This window comes from Ictidomys tridecemlineatus, chromosome 10 (assembly GCF_052094955.1).
Source record: "Ictidomys tridecemlineatus isolate mIctTri1 chromosome 10, mIctTri1.hap1, whole genome shotgun sequence".
NCBI lineage: Eukaryota > Metazoa > Chordata > Mammalia > Rodentia > Sciuridae > Ictidomys > Ictidomys tridecemlineatus.
Window position 1 is genome coordinate 65,909,600 of NC_135486.1, and position 18,010 is coordinate 65,927,609.

Genomic DNA, 18,010 nt, shown 5'->3' on the forward strand with positions numbered 1-18,010 from the left:
CTGTACTCAAGCAGTCTCAAGTCTTGGAGAGCTAGGGTGCTGGTTCTCAGTGACAACTGCATGTCAGAAACACCTGAGGGGCTTTTGGAACTGAATATCTGGGCCCCACTCCTCAGCTAATTGTACCAGAACTGCTGGGAGTGGCACCTGGGCGTTGCTGGGATTTTTCCTTTGAGGAAGTTTTCATTGTATTGACACGCATCCTCGGGTCCTACTTGATGGTAGACCAGGGCACATACCAGTGCCACCCAAATCCCACCAAGCTCATCCCCACTTCCCAGCAGCTATTGTGTGATTATTTTCCATCGTAGGTGTGTTTTGCCTGTTCTAGGATTTTATATAAAAGGAAATTGGGTTTTTTTAGAGACTTCCCGGTTGGTTATAATGTGATCAACTGAAGTAGGATATCTCAATCTGAGGAGCACTTTGTTCAATGAGGAATAAGAGATTCTTGGAATAGTCTATAAGGGCAGTATTTTGAAAGTATCGTAGACAGTTTTCATCAGATAACGCTAAGAAGGAGGGGGTGGCTTCTGTCCATTTGGCCTTGTTTTGTTTCACACTTTGCTGAAATATTCATTTTTTCCAGGCTCAGATCCACCCTCTTAATTCCACCAAAAAAAATTATTCTAGCAGCCTGGCTCTAAGTAAATTTAAACACAATTCAAAATTGGATTTTTATCCTCTATTATACTATGTAGTTTTGTGAAATTAGGTCCTTAGCATGAACTCTGTGCATTCATAGTCTTCCCCAAAACAAAGAAATGTTGCTGCACATGGTTACACTAAATTAACAATTCATTTAAAAATGTTTAAACAAACAAAATAAAGTTTGTGAGATCATGCAACCTCCACAATTTTGCAAAATCTTTCTCAGGACAGCAGGAACTGTAGATCTGCATTTAAACTGAGTAACCACAGGAGCAAGTTGGTGCACAAGTGACCCAAACCTAACCAAAGTATGGTTTCCCACTCCCTTGCAGCGTGTTTCAATAGTATAAGTGTTTCAAAGAAAGAACAGTTTTTTAGGTCCTTGCAGCTATAGTGGTACTGATTCCAATTCTAGCAATGCATGATTTTTGCCCATAGAGAAACCCTGCATTGCTTTGTTTTATGAGGCTTTAAAACCACAGTGCTCAGATACCAGCTCTAGGGTAAATCGTGTCACAGGCTTCTGCTTAGAACACAGAAAGAAAAACATGTTTCTGTGCACATAGCAGCCTTGAGACAGAAGCTGGGGTTTTGAGCTGGCCAGGTTGAGGCCATTCAGTAGTGCACAGGCACCCTTTCCACGGCCACTTCTTCCATGAGACAGCTCGGAGCCAGGCCTGGAATTGCTCCAGTTTAGCTGGAGTTATAGGAAGGTCCAAAGAAGAGGGTGTTTCTGACCTGCTTAATTGACAGAAGAGTGGGCACAGTATTTAGTGAACATTAAAACTATTTCAGCAGTGTTGATTATATATATTTCTTGTGAATAATATATTACCAGTTAATAGAACTGTAACCCCAGTGATACTATTTATTACAAGACTCATAAAATCGTAACTTAGTGACAAGGTAGATATCTGAATTTCAGTAGTGCACCCAAAATGTTTTAGAGTTGACATAGCAGGAAGGATTTGTTTGTATTCCTCCTTATTTGTAAAGGAATATAGACTTTTCTAATTGCTTGTAAAAAGCAGCCATGTCTGATCATCTTACCTTTTCTCTTCCCCATATCTGACAACATATCAAACAGCTTGCTTAGTCTAGAGAGGATGTGTGGAAGGACATTTGCCCAAAGGTGTTTGCCCAAAAGCACTAATGAAAAGGCTTCTGTGCCCCCAGGAATGCCTCCTGCACTCCCCTGAGGTACAAGAAGCAGCTCCTGGGAGGCGCCACTGATAGTCTACAAATGCTTGTGTGAATGAGAAACAGGGAATCCTACTGAAAGCCAGAGCATCTTCCACGTCCTGACCCCCCCCCCCACACACACACACAAAATCATAAGTACATAAGTATGTGAGGGTAATATGTGTAATTATTAGCTCTGTTTAACCATTCCAAAGTGCATACATATTTCAAATCAGGTTGTACACAGAAAGTCTAAACAATTTTTTTTTTTAAACTAAGGGAAAAAAAGAATTGTGGGTTGGGGATGTAGCTCAGTGGTAGAGAGTTTGCCCAGTATATGTGAGGCCCTGGGTTCAATTTCTGGTTCCAAACAAACACTAATGCAGGCCACCGCAAAAACAAAACTATCTAGAGTTTGATGTTTGTTTTCAAGCTCTATATGTCTGTAAGCGGTACATATGGCCAGATACCAAATTCTGTGTTCATAAATTGAGTTCATCCTTTCTTTCCCCTTAGTATGGCTAGTTTACTCACTTGAAATTCAGTTTAGTTCATTTATCCTTTTTTTAGGTCGGGGGGCGGGAGGGAAGACTGAGAGAATTCCCAAGCTGCATCAACCATTTTCCCCCAAAGACTGTAAACCTGGGGTCCAGGAAATTTCATTGCTTTTTGAACTCCATAGCTATGCCATTGGTATTCTGTCTGGACCACACATCAGAGCCATATGAGGAAATGGCAAACAGAAACAGGTCACAAGTCCCAACTCCAGCAATTCCAGCCCAGGTGCCCAGGAGTGATGTCCAGCTGTATTTAAAAAAAAAAAAAAAAAGCATTGTGTCTGCCCTACACATTCCTGCAGAATCCAAATGAGAAGCTCGAGTGGAAGGAAGCTAGCACCTGTACCACAAAACACCTGACATCATGTTTCTTGAAAATAAGATTGTTTTCCACCTTATTCAGATATTTTAATGTTATGTATATGTATAATCAGTTGAATTAAGCTTTAGCTGGAAGCCCTGTTACATGAGAAATATTTGTTCTTTCCTCTGCTGTATTTAGCAAATTAAAATGACTTCCTGTGTACAAAGTTCTTTCAGCAGGAATTGTATCACTAGACAGAGAATCATAATCTAGTAGCCTGAGAAAGTTACAGCATCCACAGAAACACGGCCAGACCAACTAGGTTCCTTGGCAGTGGGATCTATTTACCTTCAGAGGTTCAGCATTTCTTCTTTGCCTTCAATTTGTCATGTCCAGACCTTGACTCTGTACATAGAAACACTTGTCTTGTCTCCCAACTAAGTATGACACGAAAGGCAGATTCCTATTTGTTTTGTTTTCAAATTTTCTGAGAGTGGAAGAACCTAATTAGCTTGTGGGCCAGACTAATAGGAGCAAGAGTTGCTCCTGAACAGACCTGTAACATTTTAAATAGATACGTTAGCGCACAGTTACACTATGTATGATTCATGTGACACAGATTTTAAAAATAACCCTTTTAACAAAGAATAATGTTGTATTGAAATTTTTTATTCAGTATTGCTAATTTAAGATGTTCCCATAAAGGACTTTAGTCTCATTTTTTTGGTTAAAAAAAAAAAGATCCTCCATTATATCTGTTATTTCTTTTTATCTGAAAATTAGAGTTTCAAAATAACAAGAAAAGAAAATATTTATCATTTCTCAGATATTATGCCAAGCCCAACATAGTATTTTTCAAACACACAAATTTTTCAAAAACATCAAATGCTATTTCTGCTATGCATATATTAGACATTGCTCTTTATCAAATATTGGAAGTAATTCATTTTTTAATAAAATCTTTGCATACTCTAATCCTTTATATATTTTTATACAGATATGGGCATATGAACCATTAGACCTTATATTTGGCATCTTCTTTCTTTAACAGAGCATTAAGAAGAAGAATACAAACAAGCAGGAGATGGGCACGTACCTGAGGTTCATTGTGTCCCGAATGAAGGAGAGGGTGAGTTCTTTCAGGGAGTCTTTCATGATCCCCACCAGATATACTTTGCTCTGGTTCATTCTTTCAGAGTTAATGGCTGGGAAATAACTAATGTGAATATAGCAATATGAAGTGTGAAAACCAATGCTATCACATTTCTTCTCTGCAGTAAACAGTTCTGCATTAGGCTGGTTAGGCTTTTTTCTTTTTTCTTTGTTTTTTAACACAAGCATCTTATTAGCAACATGAGATCAATTTTAAATTTTCATTTTCCACAATTCACATTTTCATTGACAACTACTGTTTAAAATGGAATTTTTTTTTTTTTTTTTTGTGTGTGTGTGTGTGTGTGTGTGTGTGTGTGTGGTGTACTGGGGATGGAACCCAGGACCTTGTGCATGCTAGGCAGTGCTCTACTAAGCTGCACACAACCCACAATTTCTCTTTAAAGGCAGAAAAAATATATTGAGTTTTAGGAATTGAAGTTTTGCCTGTCTCTCTTTAACCACATTTAAAATTAATGTATCTAACAACCTTTTAGGCTATAGATCTTAATAAGAAGGGGAAAGACAATAAACACCCGATGTACAGAAGGCTGGTGCACTCAGCTGTCGATGTTCCCACCATACAGGAGGTAAACTGGTTCCTTTTACTTGTGCTTTGATACATTTTCTTTTCTTTTCCTTTTTTTTTAAATTTTATTTTTCATACTTATAGATGAACAGAATGCCTTTATTTTATTTACTTTTTATGTGGTGCTAAGGATCGAACCCAGTGCCTCACACATGCTAGGCAAGCACTGAGCTACAGCCCCAGCCCACAATATATTTCCTTAACTGTCACATTAAAGAACAACTTAGCAGTGAAACCAGGATTCTGGTTGCTTCCTTTCCACTTCTCACCAGAGCAAGAAAAGGTGTAACCACCAGATAAAGCATGATTACCCGTCAGTTTCTTGTAACTTACCCTAATGTACACTGTCATCTTTTAAAAGGACAGATCCTAAATGACTTATGGCTTTTTGGTACTTGTTGATTGAAGTAAATGTATTTTCATCTGGACAATTTAATATTTCATCTGTGAAGTATTCATTGCTGGACATGGTTTTCTAGGGTTACCCTGTGCTATGGGGTTTCTTTCAGGCAGGACTTAGAACATAGCACTGATCTAGAATCCTTGGGAAATAATAAAATAAACAAAATAAAAATTATGCTTAGAAAACTGAAGATACTCTTAAAGTACTTAATTTTACCTACTATAGCTGAGGGCTTTTAATGAGTTTATTAATATTCAATTTTAAATTACAGTAGAGTCCCAATAGAACTATAGTCAGTTTCTAGTCAGGATTGCTGAATTACTAACTTTGTACTTTGTACTTCCTGTGTCAGGTTGGAAAATCTAAAATCTTATCATTGTCCATAATAGCTAATACCCTAGAGAGATCAGAGGAATAACTTAAAATCATCTCACATTTTGTGATCCTCTTAGTAGCTGAGAACAACTGTGGCTATGTTAGGTCAACATAAGATTAAAGTTGCCTCTTCATATTACAAAAAAAGTAATTTAAATTTCACCTCTGGCTTCCAGGAGACAGCCTGAAAGCTGTGGAGACAGCCACAGGCATAGCCCACCTCCTGCACACCTTCCCGCTCCTGCCTCTGCTCCTGCAGCTTCCCTTCAGCTAACACCCTAAGATCCAGTTCAGTTGCCACCTCCTCTGTGAGGGTTTCTCACCTTGTCCCAGTTGGTTCAGCTAGACCCAGTTTAAGGCTGGCTGGACCAGTGTGTCTTGCCCTTGTGCTGACTATGAGTGGCAGTATTGTCAGGAAAATCATTAAGATGAGTTTTTCATGATTTAATCAGTTTACAATCCAGACCAAATTATGATCATGATTAAGAACAAAACTCAAAACAAGGTGCTTTGGGAGGGCTTTGGGAAAGTTGTTCCCAGCCACAGTGTGTATTGGATCATCTGGGTGGGCTCCTGGACAATACCAATCCCTGAGTTTACGCTAGCCCACTGCAATCAGAAATTCAGGGTGGAACGCAAACATTAATATTTGCAAATGATCCATGAGGCATAGATGTAGATAGGTGGTGGACACTCCTAAGTAGAAGAAGCCGGGGAGCCCTCATGGAGGGGCCCACAGGGAACAGGGTCTTTGCACAGGGAGGAAGCTGCATTGCAAAGCCAGGGTGGAAAAGGAGCCTGGGTCTTAAGACCTTCAGAGGCCATGGCATTCCAAGCCATCTTCATGCCCATTTTCCTAGTGTCGGATGAGAATGTGCTACCTAGTTCTAGGTGATTGGGCCATATCCCTCTTCAAAAGTATGGCCCTCAGATTTCCTCTGAAATTCCTCTCTGAAAGAGCATTTGGTGTACTTATAAAGCTTAGCAGCAGTTTGTATCATTATTATAAAATGAGAGATTCAAATTATAAATTCACTTTGGCAAATTAATGTAGAGGACATGGTGACTGCAGGGGTCTCTGATCAGCCACACTCCTCATTCTGTAACAGTGAGAGTCCACAGTCTCCATTTCCTTTACACATCTTTCCTTTAATACAGCAGTGGTCCTGACACCAGCCTGAAGAGTTCTGCTGTGTCCCATTCTCTAATCTTATCACTGTGATCCAGACAATGTTTCCTCTAGTAATGTCTTGTCTTGCTCTCTACAGAAGGTGAATGAAGGGAAATACCGAAGTTATGAGGAATTCAAAGCTGATGCTCAGTTGCTTCTCCACAACACAGTGATTTTCTATGGAGGTTGAATATCTTTTTTTCTTTTGTGTGCATTTAATTAAAAAAAAATGTCATTTACATTCCCTAATGAGAAATGTCTTTTATAAAATGTTACATTCAAAAAGTATTTTTATGATGTATACATAGGAAATGGTAGAATTTAAATTTATGAATATATGGTGATGTAGCTTATAGAATTGGCTCGCCAAAGCCAAACTATAGCACACTAAATGATAAAAATCTATTGTTCTTTATAATTTTTTATGTGTTTGTTTGTCTTAGCTGAGAGGTTTTTTTGCAAGCACTTTGAGTAAATCTGTTGTTTCCCTATTAATATCCCATTTTTGAAAGGTAAGAGTTCACTCTATGCCTAGAAAATTTGTAGTTGTGTTGAATATAAAATAAAAGCTGCCTATTGAATTTTATTTTGCTGCGTCAATCTTACTTAAAATACATATTTTGGCTTGAAATGGCATATGTCCACTTCTGAGAAGTTCAAAGGACTTGGTGACTATCCTAATCTTGCCAGTTGTGTTTCTAGATGATGATCGTAGGTCATGCGTGTCTTTAATTACAGCAGACAGTGAGCAAGCGGACATCGCGAGGATGCTCTACAAAGACACATGTCACGAGGTATTCTTTATGCCTGATCATGGGGCTTGCTGCAATCTAAGCACATTTCAGGGTTCCACTGTTCTTATTCACATTTCCTTACCCATTTCCCTTACATGTAAACTTATTTTCTTCTTTGGCATACATGGGAAATAATGCAAATAGGAAAAAAAAAATTCTGGCAAAACTGTTCAAATAGAAATTCTGGGAGTTAGATTTGACCACTAAGTAACTTTCAGATACCCTTAAGCTGTTGTGAATATTAGTGAGATAACGCAGGTAAATGTGTTCTATTAGGCCAGCTACAAATGTTACCTCTTTGAATTAAGAGTTCATATTTACATCCCTACTGTACATCAAATGATATGCATATTTAAGGAAGTATTTTTGAGTGTGTGGCCTTTCTTATTTGAAACACTTACCTCTAACCATATTACCTCTGCAAAAGTTCATCAATTCATATAAGAAGTTTTATTTCTTGATTTCAAATTTGATGTTTGTTTTTTATTCATTCAAACAATGTTTATTGACTGCCTTCTGTGTGCCAGGCAATATGGTAGGAGGAATAAAATGGTGACTAGGGCTAAGGCTTCCTACTCAGGGAGCAGCTATCTTCTAAAGACAGAGACTGGAACAAGAAACTGAGAAAACACATTCGGTCACAAGTTGTAAAAGAAAGGCTACAAAAGCAGCCAGGGACCAACAGGAGGGGCATCCTGGGAAGACCCCTCTGAGGAAATGCCCTTGATGAGAGTTGGGCACAACTCTGGGTCAGACCCCGCCTGCCTCTCAGGGTCTTTCTTTCCCCTTTATGTGCCTGCCATCTAAGACCACGGGGCTGGTTCTAGCAGGAAAGTGACAGGGTCTTCTACTATTACCTACTGCAGATTTAAAAACCTGATCAATGATTACATAAAGAACAAAGTTGATGTCTGTTTATGTATATAAATGGGAATGTTTGTGGGAGTACATTTTATGTAAACTGAAATAGCTGCTCTTCTTTTTCAGCTGGATGAACTACAACTTTGCAAGAACTGCTTCTATTTATCCAATGCTCGTCCCGACAATTGGTTCTGCTACCCTTGCGTATGTGAAATTTTGTCATTTTACTTAAGTGTGTAACATGATTCTCTAAGGAAGTGTATTTCTGGTTTGCTTAAAGAATATAATCCTTTATGAATATTTTTGTTTCATACTACATATGGCTTTCATGAGTGTGAACTGAAATATGGGGTAAATAATGGATCATTCTTTATTTTTCAATTTAAAATGAGGTACTTAGTAAGACTAGACATCCTGTTCCTCAGCAGATGGTAAAGTGGAGGATGCGAGGTCGGCTTGGGATTGTGTAAATCCAGCAAGCATTTGCCCAAGAGCCTCAAGCGTTCAGGGTCAGCTCCCCAGTGACACTGGCTTCTGAGGCTGCCTTAGCAGCCACTCTTCTAAGACACTACTGTGCAAACCTGTCACTGTGCAGCTTATGAAAATGGAGATTTCTGGTTTGGTAGATCTGCACAGGGCCTGAAATCCTCCCATTTCTAATAAATTCCCAGGTGATGCTGATGCTGCCGACCCCAGGCTACTCTCTTTGAAGCAGAGTTAGGGCATTCTGTTTGCCGCTCTTGTTCCCATCGTCCTTGGCTGTTCCTGCTCTTTCTGAGAAATAAGGTTTATATCGCCACTCTTATGCAATCCAAATTTTGGGTTTTTCTTAAAGGTAAAAAAGATATACTTTAAAAATAATGGATCATACTAAGTAGTTAAATATTAATATGTACTTACATTTAAGCCTAAAATGTTTTACCTTAGTAATATTTTTTTTTCCTCAATTTTCAGATACCTAATCATGAGTTGGTTTGGGCTAAAATGAAAGGTTTTGGGTTTTGGCCAGCCAAAGTCATGCAAAAAGAGGACAATCAAGTTGACGTTCGCTTCTTTGGCCACCACCACCAGAGGTAATATGGGAACCATGTGCCCTGATTAAGCTGTGCTTCTGAGGCTGGTGGCTTCTCTGTGAGGGATAGTGTGAAGCTTTTCCTTAAATGGAATAAATAAAATCAGTACTTGACTGTGCAGCTAGTAATAAGTTCTCTAAATTATATTTGCAGATAATTTTCAGATGCTCTTTGCTAAATAGGGCATTCTCAATAGTTGATGCCATTGATCTTTAGAAGCATATTAGCAATAAGATTAATAGTGCAGTAGGGTGGAAGAGTCCTTAGATTTTCTAATTCACAATTTTGTGAAGATATTACTATTTCAGCTATCTTCAAGACCCTGTTAAACCTCAGACAACAGTAGTCAGTTTGGGATTAGAGCTTGTGGATCTTACACCTTGGGAACGTGTATAAATGTGTTAAGTGTGCCTGTGGGTGGTGTGTATATATCTGCACAATATTCCTTCTGGGAGATGAGTATGGCAAAACTTAAATTTATATATTTATAATGTAAACGCACATAGACCCCAAGAGTAGAAATCATCTTATTAGCATAAAATTATTTTGCCTAGTCAAAGTATCATATACAAAGTATGCTGAACTATTGTCCGATGAAATTACAATACCTCCTTCTTTGTGAACTAGGGCATTAGTACTATTGAACATTGACACTTAGGAAGTCTAAAATATTGACATATTAATGTTGTCATTAGTAGTGACTCACATTTTAGAGTGTCTCTGGTGACTATCCCAGGACTCAAGAGATTGATGAGTCCTAATGAAGCCACAAAAAGATTCAAGAATTCACATCAAGCTGGGCATGGTGGTGCACACCTGTAATCTTAGAGGCTGAGGCAGGAGGATTGTGAGTTCAAAGCCAGCCTTAGCAAAAGTGAGGCCCTAAGCAACTCAGTCAGACTCTGTCTCTAGATAAAATACAAAATAGGAAGGGGATGTGGCTCAGTGATTGAGTGCCCCTGAATTCAATCCCTAGCATCCTCCCCCCACCAGAAGAATTCACATCAAGTTTTTTGGTTCATAAAACTCAAATATATTAAAATAAGGGGGAAAGTGAAAAAAAGCAGCTACATTATCTAAAAGAATTTAAATCAATAGCCCCTTAGTGTGTCCTGTCATGCCAGGTGAGTGAGGTTTCTGTGTACTGGTCATTGTTGTCAGAGAATCTACAAAATGAAAGGCCTTATTCTCCCCATCATGAGTTTTTACTTACTTTTCCTTTAATTTAAATAGAAGTTAGGTGACAAAAACTTGCAATACTTTAAATTTCTTTGTTCTTTCATAGATAGATACACACTCAGCTGACACTGCGACAATAAAACAATACAATACACATGGACATTTTGGTCTTTGATGAGTAGATAGTAGTTTTACCATGTTAATACAGCCTGTTGGTTGATTTCGAGTTCTCACCAACACAGGGAAGCAGCGCATGCTCACAAGTGGCTGGGCAGTGCCCCCTGGGTTTGTGTCCTGGCTTCACCAACCTCTACCCTCCCAGGACATACCCATCGGCTCTGAGGATTGGTAACATGCAGACCTCTACAGCACCCACCTCAGAAGAGTTTCTGTAAGGGTAGAAGAAAGTGTAATATGTAAGGACATGGGCATAGCATCTGGCATGGAATGAATACCCCCCAAGGGCAGCTCTTACGACACAAATACATGAGGGAGAGGGGTGACTTGCTTTAGTTTTTTAAAAAATTCATTCAGTACGACACAGATGACTTATAAAAATTAAAACTTCACAGTTAATTGTTAAAGCTATATTACTAGGTAAGAACGATATGATAATCAGAATTTTTTTACCTATATATTTTTCTTTTCTTTATTTTTATTTTTTACCAATTTACAAGTAGCTTTATAATATCTTTCAATATAAATGACATTTTCTTAATAACCTGAGTTAATTTACATGTACTATCCAGAGAATATCTCAAAAGAACATCTGAGCTAGTGTACTCAGACCTTTTGTATAAGGTTGTCAGCTGAAGAGAGAATTAAAGCACTGAAATGCATTGCCATTGGCTTTTTCCCCTAAGCTTCTTATTTCCTGCAAAATTTTGCCTAAACAGTTCTGCATTGATGAGACTCTAAAGTTTTTACTTTTAGAAAATAAAAATTCTACAATTTCACTGTATAAACAGTTTCCTTGCTTTTCCTGGATACAATATGACCAATAAAGTATTTGAAGTCAGTGATTGGTAAGGTCATATATTAAAAATTCTATCAGAATGTTTGATTTATTGAAAACAAACGTGAAATTGTAATCATGAATTTTTACTTGCTTAAGTAATACCACGCACCAAAAAGATAGGAGTCAGAAAGAGCCACCTGTTGTAAGTTCTGATGCTGCTACTTCCTGGAGTGGGCATGTCGTTAAGCCTCCAACATGAAAGTTGCCTGCCATTGCACTCACACACAAGTTGCTTTGGTGGGATTTTTGTCGAATTTGCATATTTTTGTCTGCCAGAGAGAAAAAAGCACCTGGTAAGATCTCACTGCCTAAAGAAACCTGAGTCCTTTGCCACAAGTAGCTGAAGGCTGGGAAGGCCGGGGCCAGGAAGTAAGGAACAGGCAAGGAAGTAGAACATTTCAGGTTCTTTTAACTTCAGATCATTGGACCATTTCATTCTGCATATAGGTTCAGAGCATTCAGGATTGACACATACATAGACAGCACCATTACACCTCTTTTTTGTGATACTTAAAAACCATTATTCTTTGTAAAACTGAAGTCTGTCGATAGTAATGGGATTGAATGAAAGAGAGTAGAAGTGTATTATGAACTGCGCTGAGACTTAAGAGCAGATGTGAATCAGTTTTATTATATTCAACAGATGGTTTAATTTAAGAGGAAAAAATACCCTCATAAGTTACAAGTTCATTCCAGGGGGAGCACCACTTATTAACAGAATTCTGTCTCAAAAGCAACCCATGGCCAGGCATGTTGGTGCATCCCTGTAATCTCAGCGACTCAGGAGGCTGAGGCAGGAGAATAGCAAGTTCAAGGTCAACCTCAGAAACTTAGTTAGGCCCCAAGGACTTAGCACAACTCTGTCTCAAAAATATAACATAAAAAAGGGCTGGGGATGTGGCTCAGTGGTTAAGAAACCCTGAGTTCAATCCCTAGTACCAAAAAAAAAAAAAAAAAAAAAAGTGCACCTTAAAAAAGTGAACAAAAACACTTTTGCTAATTGCCTATTATATAATAGGAGCTAAAAAAAAATATTCATTAAATAAAAGTGAATTTAATACTAATTCAAAATCCAATGGCAAGGAGCTCTTCCACAAACATAATTGTGTTCTGCATTAAAGGTTAGAGTTTTTCAAAATGTAGTATGCTTTAAAGTTTTTAACAAACCACACAACAGATGAAGCACTGTTGATATAGTATTTATAAAGTATTATAAATATAAAGTTTATAGTATTTATAAAGAACATTGTGGAAATGCAACAATTTTAACTATTGCTAGTGTCTAACAGTATAGCTTATTACTATTTTTAAAGTGCTCTTAAATTACAAAGCACATAGCTTAGCTTGTATGCACACATTAGAAGTCTTTATTTATGGCCAAGGCACCTGTGGCCATCACTCTCCAAGAGATTCCTGCAGAATGGCCTTTATTTCTGGAACTCCATCATTAGAGGCCTAGGATGAAACTCGTGACACCCTTTACATTTCTGGAAGGAGAACACTGAGAAGAGCAAGGCTCTGTGTGTTTGCAGGGCCAAGTCCCAGCTTGTATCTGCCTAGGAAATACCTGGTGGGCAACAAGGTGTCCACAGGCTTCCTGTCTCCTGTGCCATGTCTGGGACCTCTCCCTCATCGTGCAAGGTGGAGCTCAAGTCAGAGGTTTTGATTTTTCACAAGCAGGTGGCAACCTCTTCCCCTCCTTTACCTTGTGCTGCATTGTATCATTTCTTGCTCTCTCTGGCTAGATTGTAGCCTCCTTAAGGACAGAGACAGTATATGAAGTGTCATTGCAGTCATCAGGAGACCCCAGACCTCACTGGACTCCTGCCACTAGTTAATGGTTAATCTCTGGCTGTCCATACCAACATTGTCAAGCTGTTTTACTCCTGGGGCCTGCCCCTGGTGCACAGTGTACCTCTTGAATTGATACCACATTCTACATGGGTAGTAATTCAAGTCCAGGCAAGAGATTAATAGCCAGGTACTTTTTCTTGAGTTTGAGCATTCTTCCCAAAAGAATCAAATATAGTTTTCCATTCTTTAGTTTACCATCTATATTACACATCATTCAGAGGCACTTCAAATTGTGTTCATGACTAAGTACATTGTTGGTAAGCAATATACACATTTCTCCATTTTTTAATTGATTAACAGCATAAATAACTGAGTAATAATTTTTAGATACCCTCATCTTATATGGAATCACATGTATATCTCATGAAAATTTCTGTGCATTTTCAGATGATTCTGTAGTGCTAATTTGAAAACAGCTGCTTGGGTCCTACTAGCTTACAGTATTAAAAACAGAAAGAGGCAACTTTTTAAGAGGATTTGTGAAGAAGGTACATGTAAACCATGACAAGCTAAGCTGATCATGGTTTACATGTACGGGGCCAACGGAGTGGTTTGTGAACCACTCCAATTCTGATGACTTTGAATGTGTAAAAAAAGAATGCCACCTCCCTCCTTCCTGCGTGGTAAGGGCCTGTCAAGCCCCGACCCACAGCCTCAGCAGCCGGTGCTTTATAGCGGGCAGGACACCCCCACCCCACACCATCCCTGCCTCCTCACATGGCCCCACATTGTGGGCGTTCCTAACCATACCTGCCTTCAAATGCTATTTGAAGGGCCTGGATTCCTTCTGAAAACATCCAAGACATCACGGTCAACGTGCATCGGCTGCATGTTAAGCGCAGCATGGGCTGGAAAAAGGCCTGTGATGAGCTGGAGCTGCACCAGCGTTTCCTTCGTGAAGGAAGGTTCTGGAAGTCTAAGAACGAGGACCGGGGTGAGGAAGAGGCAGAATCCAGCATCTCCTCTACCAGTAATGAGCAGGTGGGTCTGGCCTGGGTGAGCGCTGTGTGTTTGTTCTTCTATGTAGGGGCGGGTCTGTGCTTGCTTCACTATAGTAAACGGATTTTGACATTTTTCTTTCCTTTTCACATGAACATTTATAAAGTGCTGTACACGAGAGAACAGAAACCAGTTCAAATAAACAAGTAGATGTAAACATGGTGACCTTGAGCTGATCGAGGAGCAAAGGTAGAGGCTCGTTCTCGAGGGCACCTTGGCCCTCTGCAGCCTTCAGCAGGTGGAAGAGCAGAGGCAGAAAGGGGGGTGTGCTGTTGCCCTGTAGGGGTCCTCTACAGGCTTCTGCAGCAGAGGTATTTTGATGTCTTGATTAATGTGCTGTTACTTTTATACTGCCCACAGCTGAAGGTCACTCAAGAACCAAGAGCAAAGAAAGGGCGCCGTAATCAAAGTGTGGAGCCCAAAAAGGAAGTAAGTGGCCAGCCTTGCAATTGTCCAGGCAATTGAAAGGGAGATTTCCAAAGTGTGGTGGTCAGGACAGTCACTTCTAGTGGCTGGTCGTAAACTCCATGGTCACCAAATAATATCCATCAAGCTCAAGCCCACGCTTCTGACTCCCTCCCTGTCTTCTGCCACTGTCCTGGCACACTCCAGCTCAGAGCCCGGTTCTCCTAGAGCAGCCTGGGTGGGTTTGCTAAGTGGGAAGGGCACATTGGTGCCTGTCCTGGGAACCTGGCGGGTTTTCAGAACACTATTGAAGACAAAGCACTTACCCAGGAAGTCACTTATGGCAACAGTTAAAAATTGAACTATAACAAAGCTATTCATATTTTAAAGCTATGTAAGTCTGGGTACATTCCACCCATATATTCAGTGAGAAGTGGTTTAGGATTTTAAGAAATTTATTAATCTTGTCCAAAGAAGTGATTGTAAGTTGGTGATGATTTTATATCCTATCTAACAAAATTTTTTGTTTATTTTAAAAGCAAAATGCACAGGGGTGGGGATGTGGCTCAGTCGGTAGAGTGCTTTCCTTGAATGCACAAGATCCTTGGTTCAATCCCCAGCACCGCAAAAAAATAAAATAAAAGCAAAATGCACAGTGTTAACATATAATACAATTTTAAATGATATTTATTTTAGAATTATTATAGCTATTAACTGCATTTTTTTCATTAATTGGTTGGTTTGGGGGGATTTATTTTAAACTGGAAAAATACACTCAACAGGAGCTCCTCTTATTACATGTTTTTAATAGCAGCTTATTAGCTATGAATTTTTATCTTCCTAGAGTTGTTCTTGAACTAGTGAATTATATTGCCCTATTTTGCCTCTGAACACTTTTTTCACCCTTTAGGAACCAGAGCCTGAGACAGAAGCAGTAAGTTCTAGCCAAGAAATTCCCACGATGCCTCAGCCAATTGAGAGAGTATCGGTGTCAACTCAGACCAAGAAGTTAAGTGCCTCTTCCCCAAGGATGCTGCATCGAAGTACCCAGACCACCAGTGATGGCATCTGCCAGAGCATGTGCCATGACAAATACACCAAAATTTTCAATGACTTTAAAGACCGGATGAAGTCGGACCACAAGCGAGAGACCGAGAGAGTTGTCCGAGAAGCTCTGGAAAAGGTAAAGCTGTTTGTTGTCAGGCTGAGACCAGGCGTTTCCCACAGAGGCTGTTAAAACTGGTAGCAAACCAGCATTCTTTACAGTATTTTAATTAATAATAGTAACTTTCTCACCAAAATCATTTACACACCTTAGTGAAATCAAGGGAAAAGGCACGTATTTCAGTGGAAACTGCGGGTTGAGTTATTGAGTGTGTAAGATTGAGGTAAAGCAGCAGGGGTTGACTCTTTTCTTTCAGCTGCGTTCTGAAATGGAAGAAGAAAAAAGACAAGCTGTAAATAAAGCTGTAGCCAACATGCAGGGTGAGATGGACAGAAAATGTAAGCAAGTAAAGGAAAAGTGTAAAGAAGAATTTGTAGAAGAAATCAAGAAACTAGCAACACAGCACAAACAACTAATTTCTCAGACCAAGAAGAAGCAGTGGGTAAATATCACTTTTTTTTTTTTTTAAAGAACCTTCTCTCTGAAAATGTGCTGCCCATTTGACAAACACACTCAGAAATGATATGTGGCATATGCAAATACGTGGTGCATATTACTGAAAGAATATCAACTATGAAATTGTTGACTTTAACATTTTTATTAAAAGTCCTATAATCTCATCTACAGACCCCTGCTCAGGGTCATTTTGTGAAACATGTTAGTATGTAACATGTTGAGTATAATTAATTTATGTATCTTCTGGCATCTATGCAAGTATTTTGTTTGGGCAAATGGCCTGGCCCTGACTTTTTTTACCTGGTGACTTCTAAGACACAGTATCCAAATTGTGAATATAAGTATCACAGCAATAGAGATTTTCGGATTCCCCTGTCCCTGCCATTTATGCATTAGAGTTTTTTAAAGAAATTACTTTCTTTTTATAGTAAAGCATTTCACTGGTCTCTAACTACACTCCCTTAAACCTGACTGGAGGTGTCAGTCTTGTCCTTGCTGCAGTGGAAGCTCCGGAAGGCACCAGGACCATGTGCTCTTCCTATACCTCCACAACACTGAGTGGGGAGAAGTGCTCTTAGTGTGTTTTCAATTTTAATGACTTCATGTGTGGTGTTTTATGACAGTTTACTTTTAATTCTTCATCTTATCCAGCCTGCATTATTCTTTATAAATAAACTTTCCATTAAAGAATTAAACATTTTAAAAGTTGTGACAAGGATTTGGCAAGAGGAAATGGCATATAATTTAGATGAATATGCAGAGATAACTTATTAGGAAAGACTGGTGAACAATGGAGTAAATATCACCAGATGGAGAATTAAGGTGTGCCCAAGGTAATAACAGAACAAGGCCCAGAGACCAGGTCTGTGATAGTATGTCTTCATGCAGGCAGAAAGCAGGAAAGCAGTCTCTAGATGCCCATGAAAAGAAATCCCCATGAGTCCACAGAAGACCAGAGGAATGGGAAGAGGAGGCTGTAGTAAGGAATTATGATACTACCATTATTATTATTATTTTAAGCATTTTGCCATTTGTAAAACAGCTGACATTGATATTTTTTTAACATCTTTATTTTTATTTTTTTTAATGTGGTGCTGAGGTTTGAACCCAGTGTCCTGCATATGCCAGGCAAGCGCGCTACTGCTTGAGCCACATCCCCAGCCCCTGACGTTGATATTAATACTTTTTTTTCTTACCATGAGGCATCAAGGCTTAGGACAGCACAGTGATTTTAAAACTAAGTAGAGCTGGAGCTCATCTTCGTGAGCTGGAACTCCAAATCCCAATCTTTCCTGCTCATCAAATTGTATTTTACATTATTGTGCAAGTAGAACAGGATCACAGGACAGAAAGTGTATGGAGTGCCAGATACACAGCACGGGTGCTGAGATGAGTGCATGAGTCATGGTGGTGTCTGAGGGCATCCACAGAGAAGCAGAAATGCACAAGCACATGAGTTACTAGGACACCTGGGAGACAGGAGAAGGGATGGTGCTGTTTAAAGGGTTATGTGAAGGCAAGCTAACCAAATACAGACTGACGTCACATGGCCAGTTATTGGCACAGGCCCATATTCTAATCCCAAACCATGTGATTCATCCCAGCGGTTTCTGAAATTAAGTGTGCTCTACCTTTCTAACAGCATCTTGATGAAATTGCAGCTGCTGACATAACAAGGTCACAAAGTGTCTCAAAATATTAGCCAGGTGACTCGGGAGGCTGAGGCAGGAGGATCTCAAGTTTGAGTTTAACCTCAGCAGTGTAGCAGGACCCTGTCTTAAAGTAAAAAAAGGGTGGGGAGATAGCTCTGTGGTAAAGTGCT

General features: G+C 39.3%; 1 protein-coding gene across 7 annotated transcripts in view; it reads left to right on the forward strand.

Annotated features, from left to right (window-relative positions):
• The window catches only part of Zmynd11 (zinc finger MYND-type containing 11), a 66,295-nt gene that overhangs the window by 44,958 nt on the left and 3,327 nt on the right, over window positions 1-18,010 (forward strand). For 4 of the 7 annotated variants that reach the window (XM_078023119.1, XM_078023115.1, XM_078023118.1 and 1 more), the window contains 10 exons: window positions 3,746-3,823; window positions 4,344-4,436; window positions 6,482-6,569; window positions 7,087-7,178; window positions 8,166-8,243; window positions 8,994-9,112; window positions 13,937-14,144; window positions 14,523-14,591; window positions 15,478-15,750; window positions 15,989-16,174. In XM_078023119.1, coding sequence (XP_077879245.1) covers window positions 3,746-3,823; window positions 4,344-4,436; window positions 6,482-6,569; window positions 7,087-7,178; window positions 8,166-8,243; window positions 8,994-9,112; window positions 13,937-14,144; window positions 14,523-14,591; window positions 15,478-15,750; window positions 15,989-16,174 — 1,284 coding nt within the window. The remainder of the gene's footprint in view (window positions 1-3,745; window positions 3,824-4,343; window positions 4,437-6,481; window positions 6,570-7,086; window positions 7,179-8,165; window positions 8,244-8,993; window positions 9,113-13,936; window positions 14,145-14,522; window positions 14,592-15,477; window positions 15,751-15,988; window positions 16,175-18,010) is intronic. The other 3 variants (XM_078023116.1, XM_005320340.5, XM_013356392.4) reach the window with 1 other exon arrangement.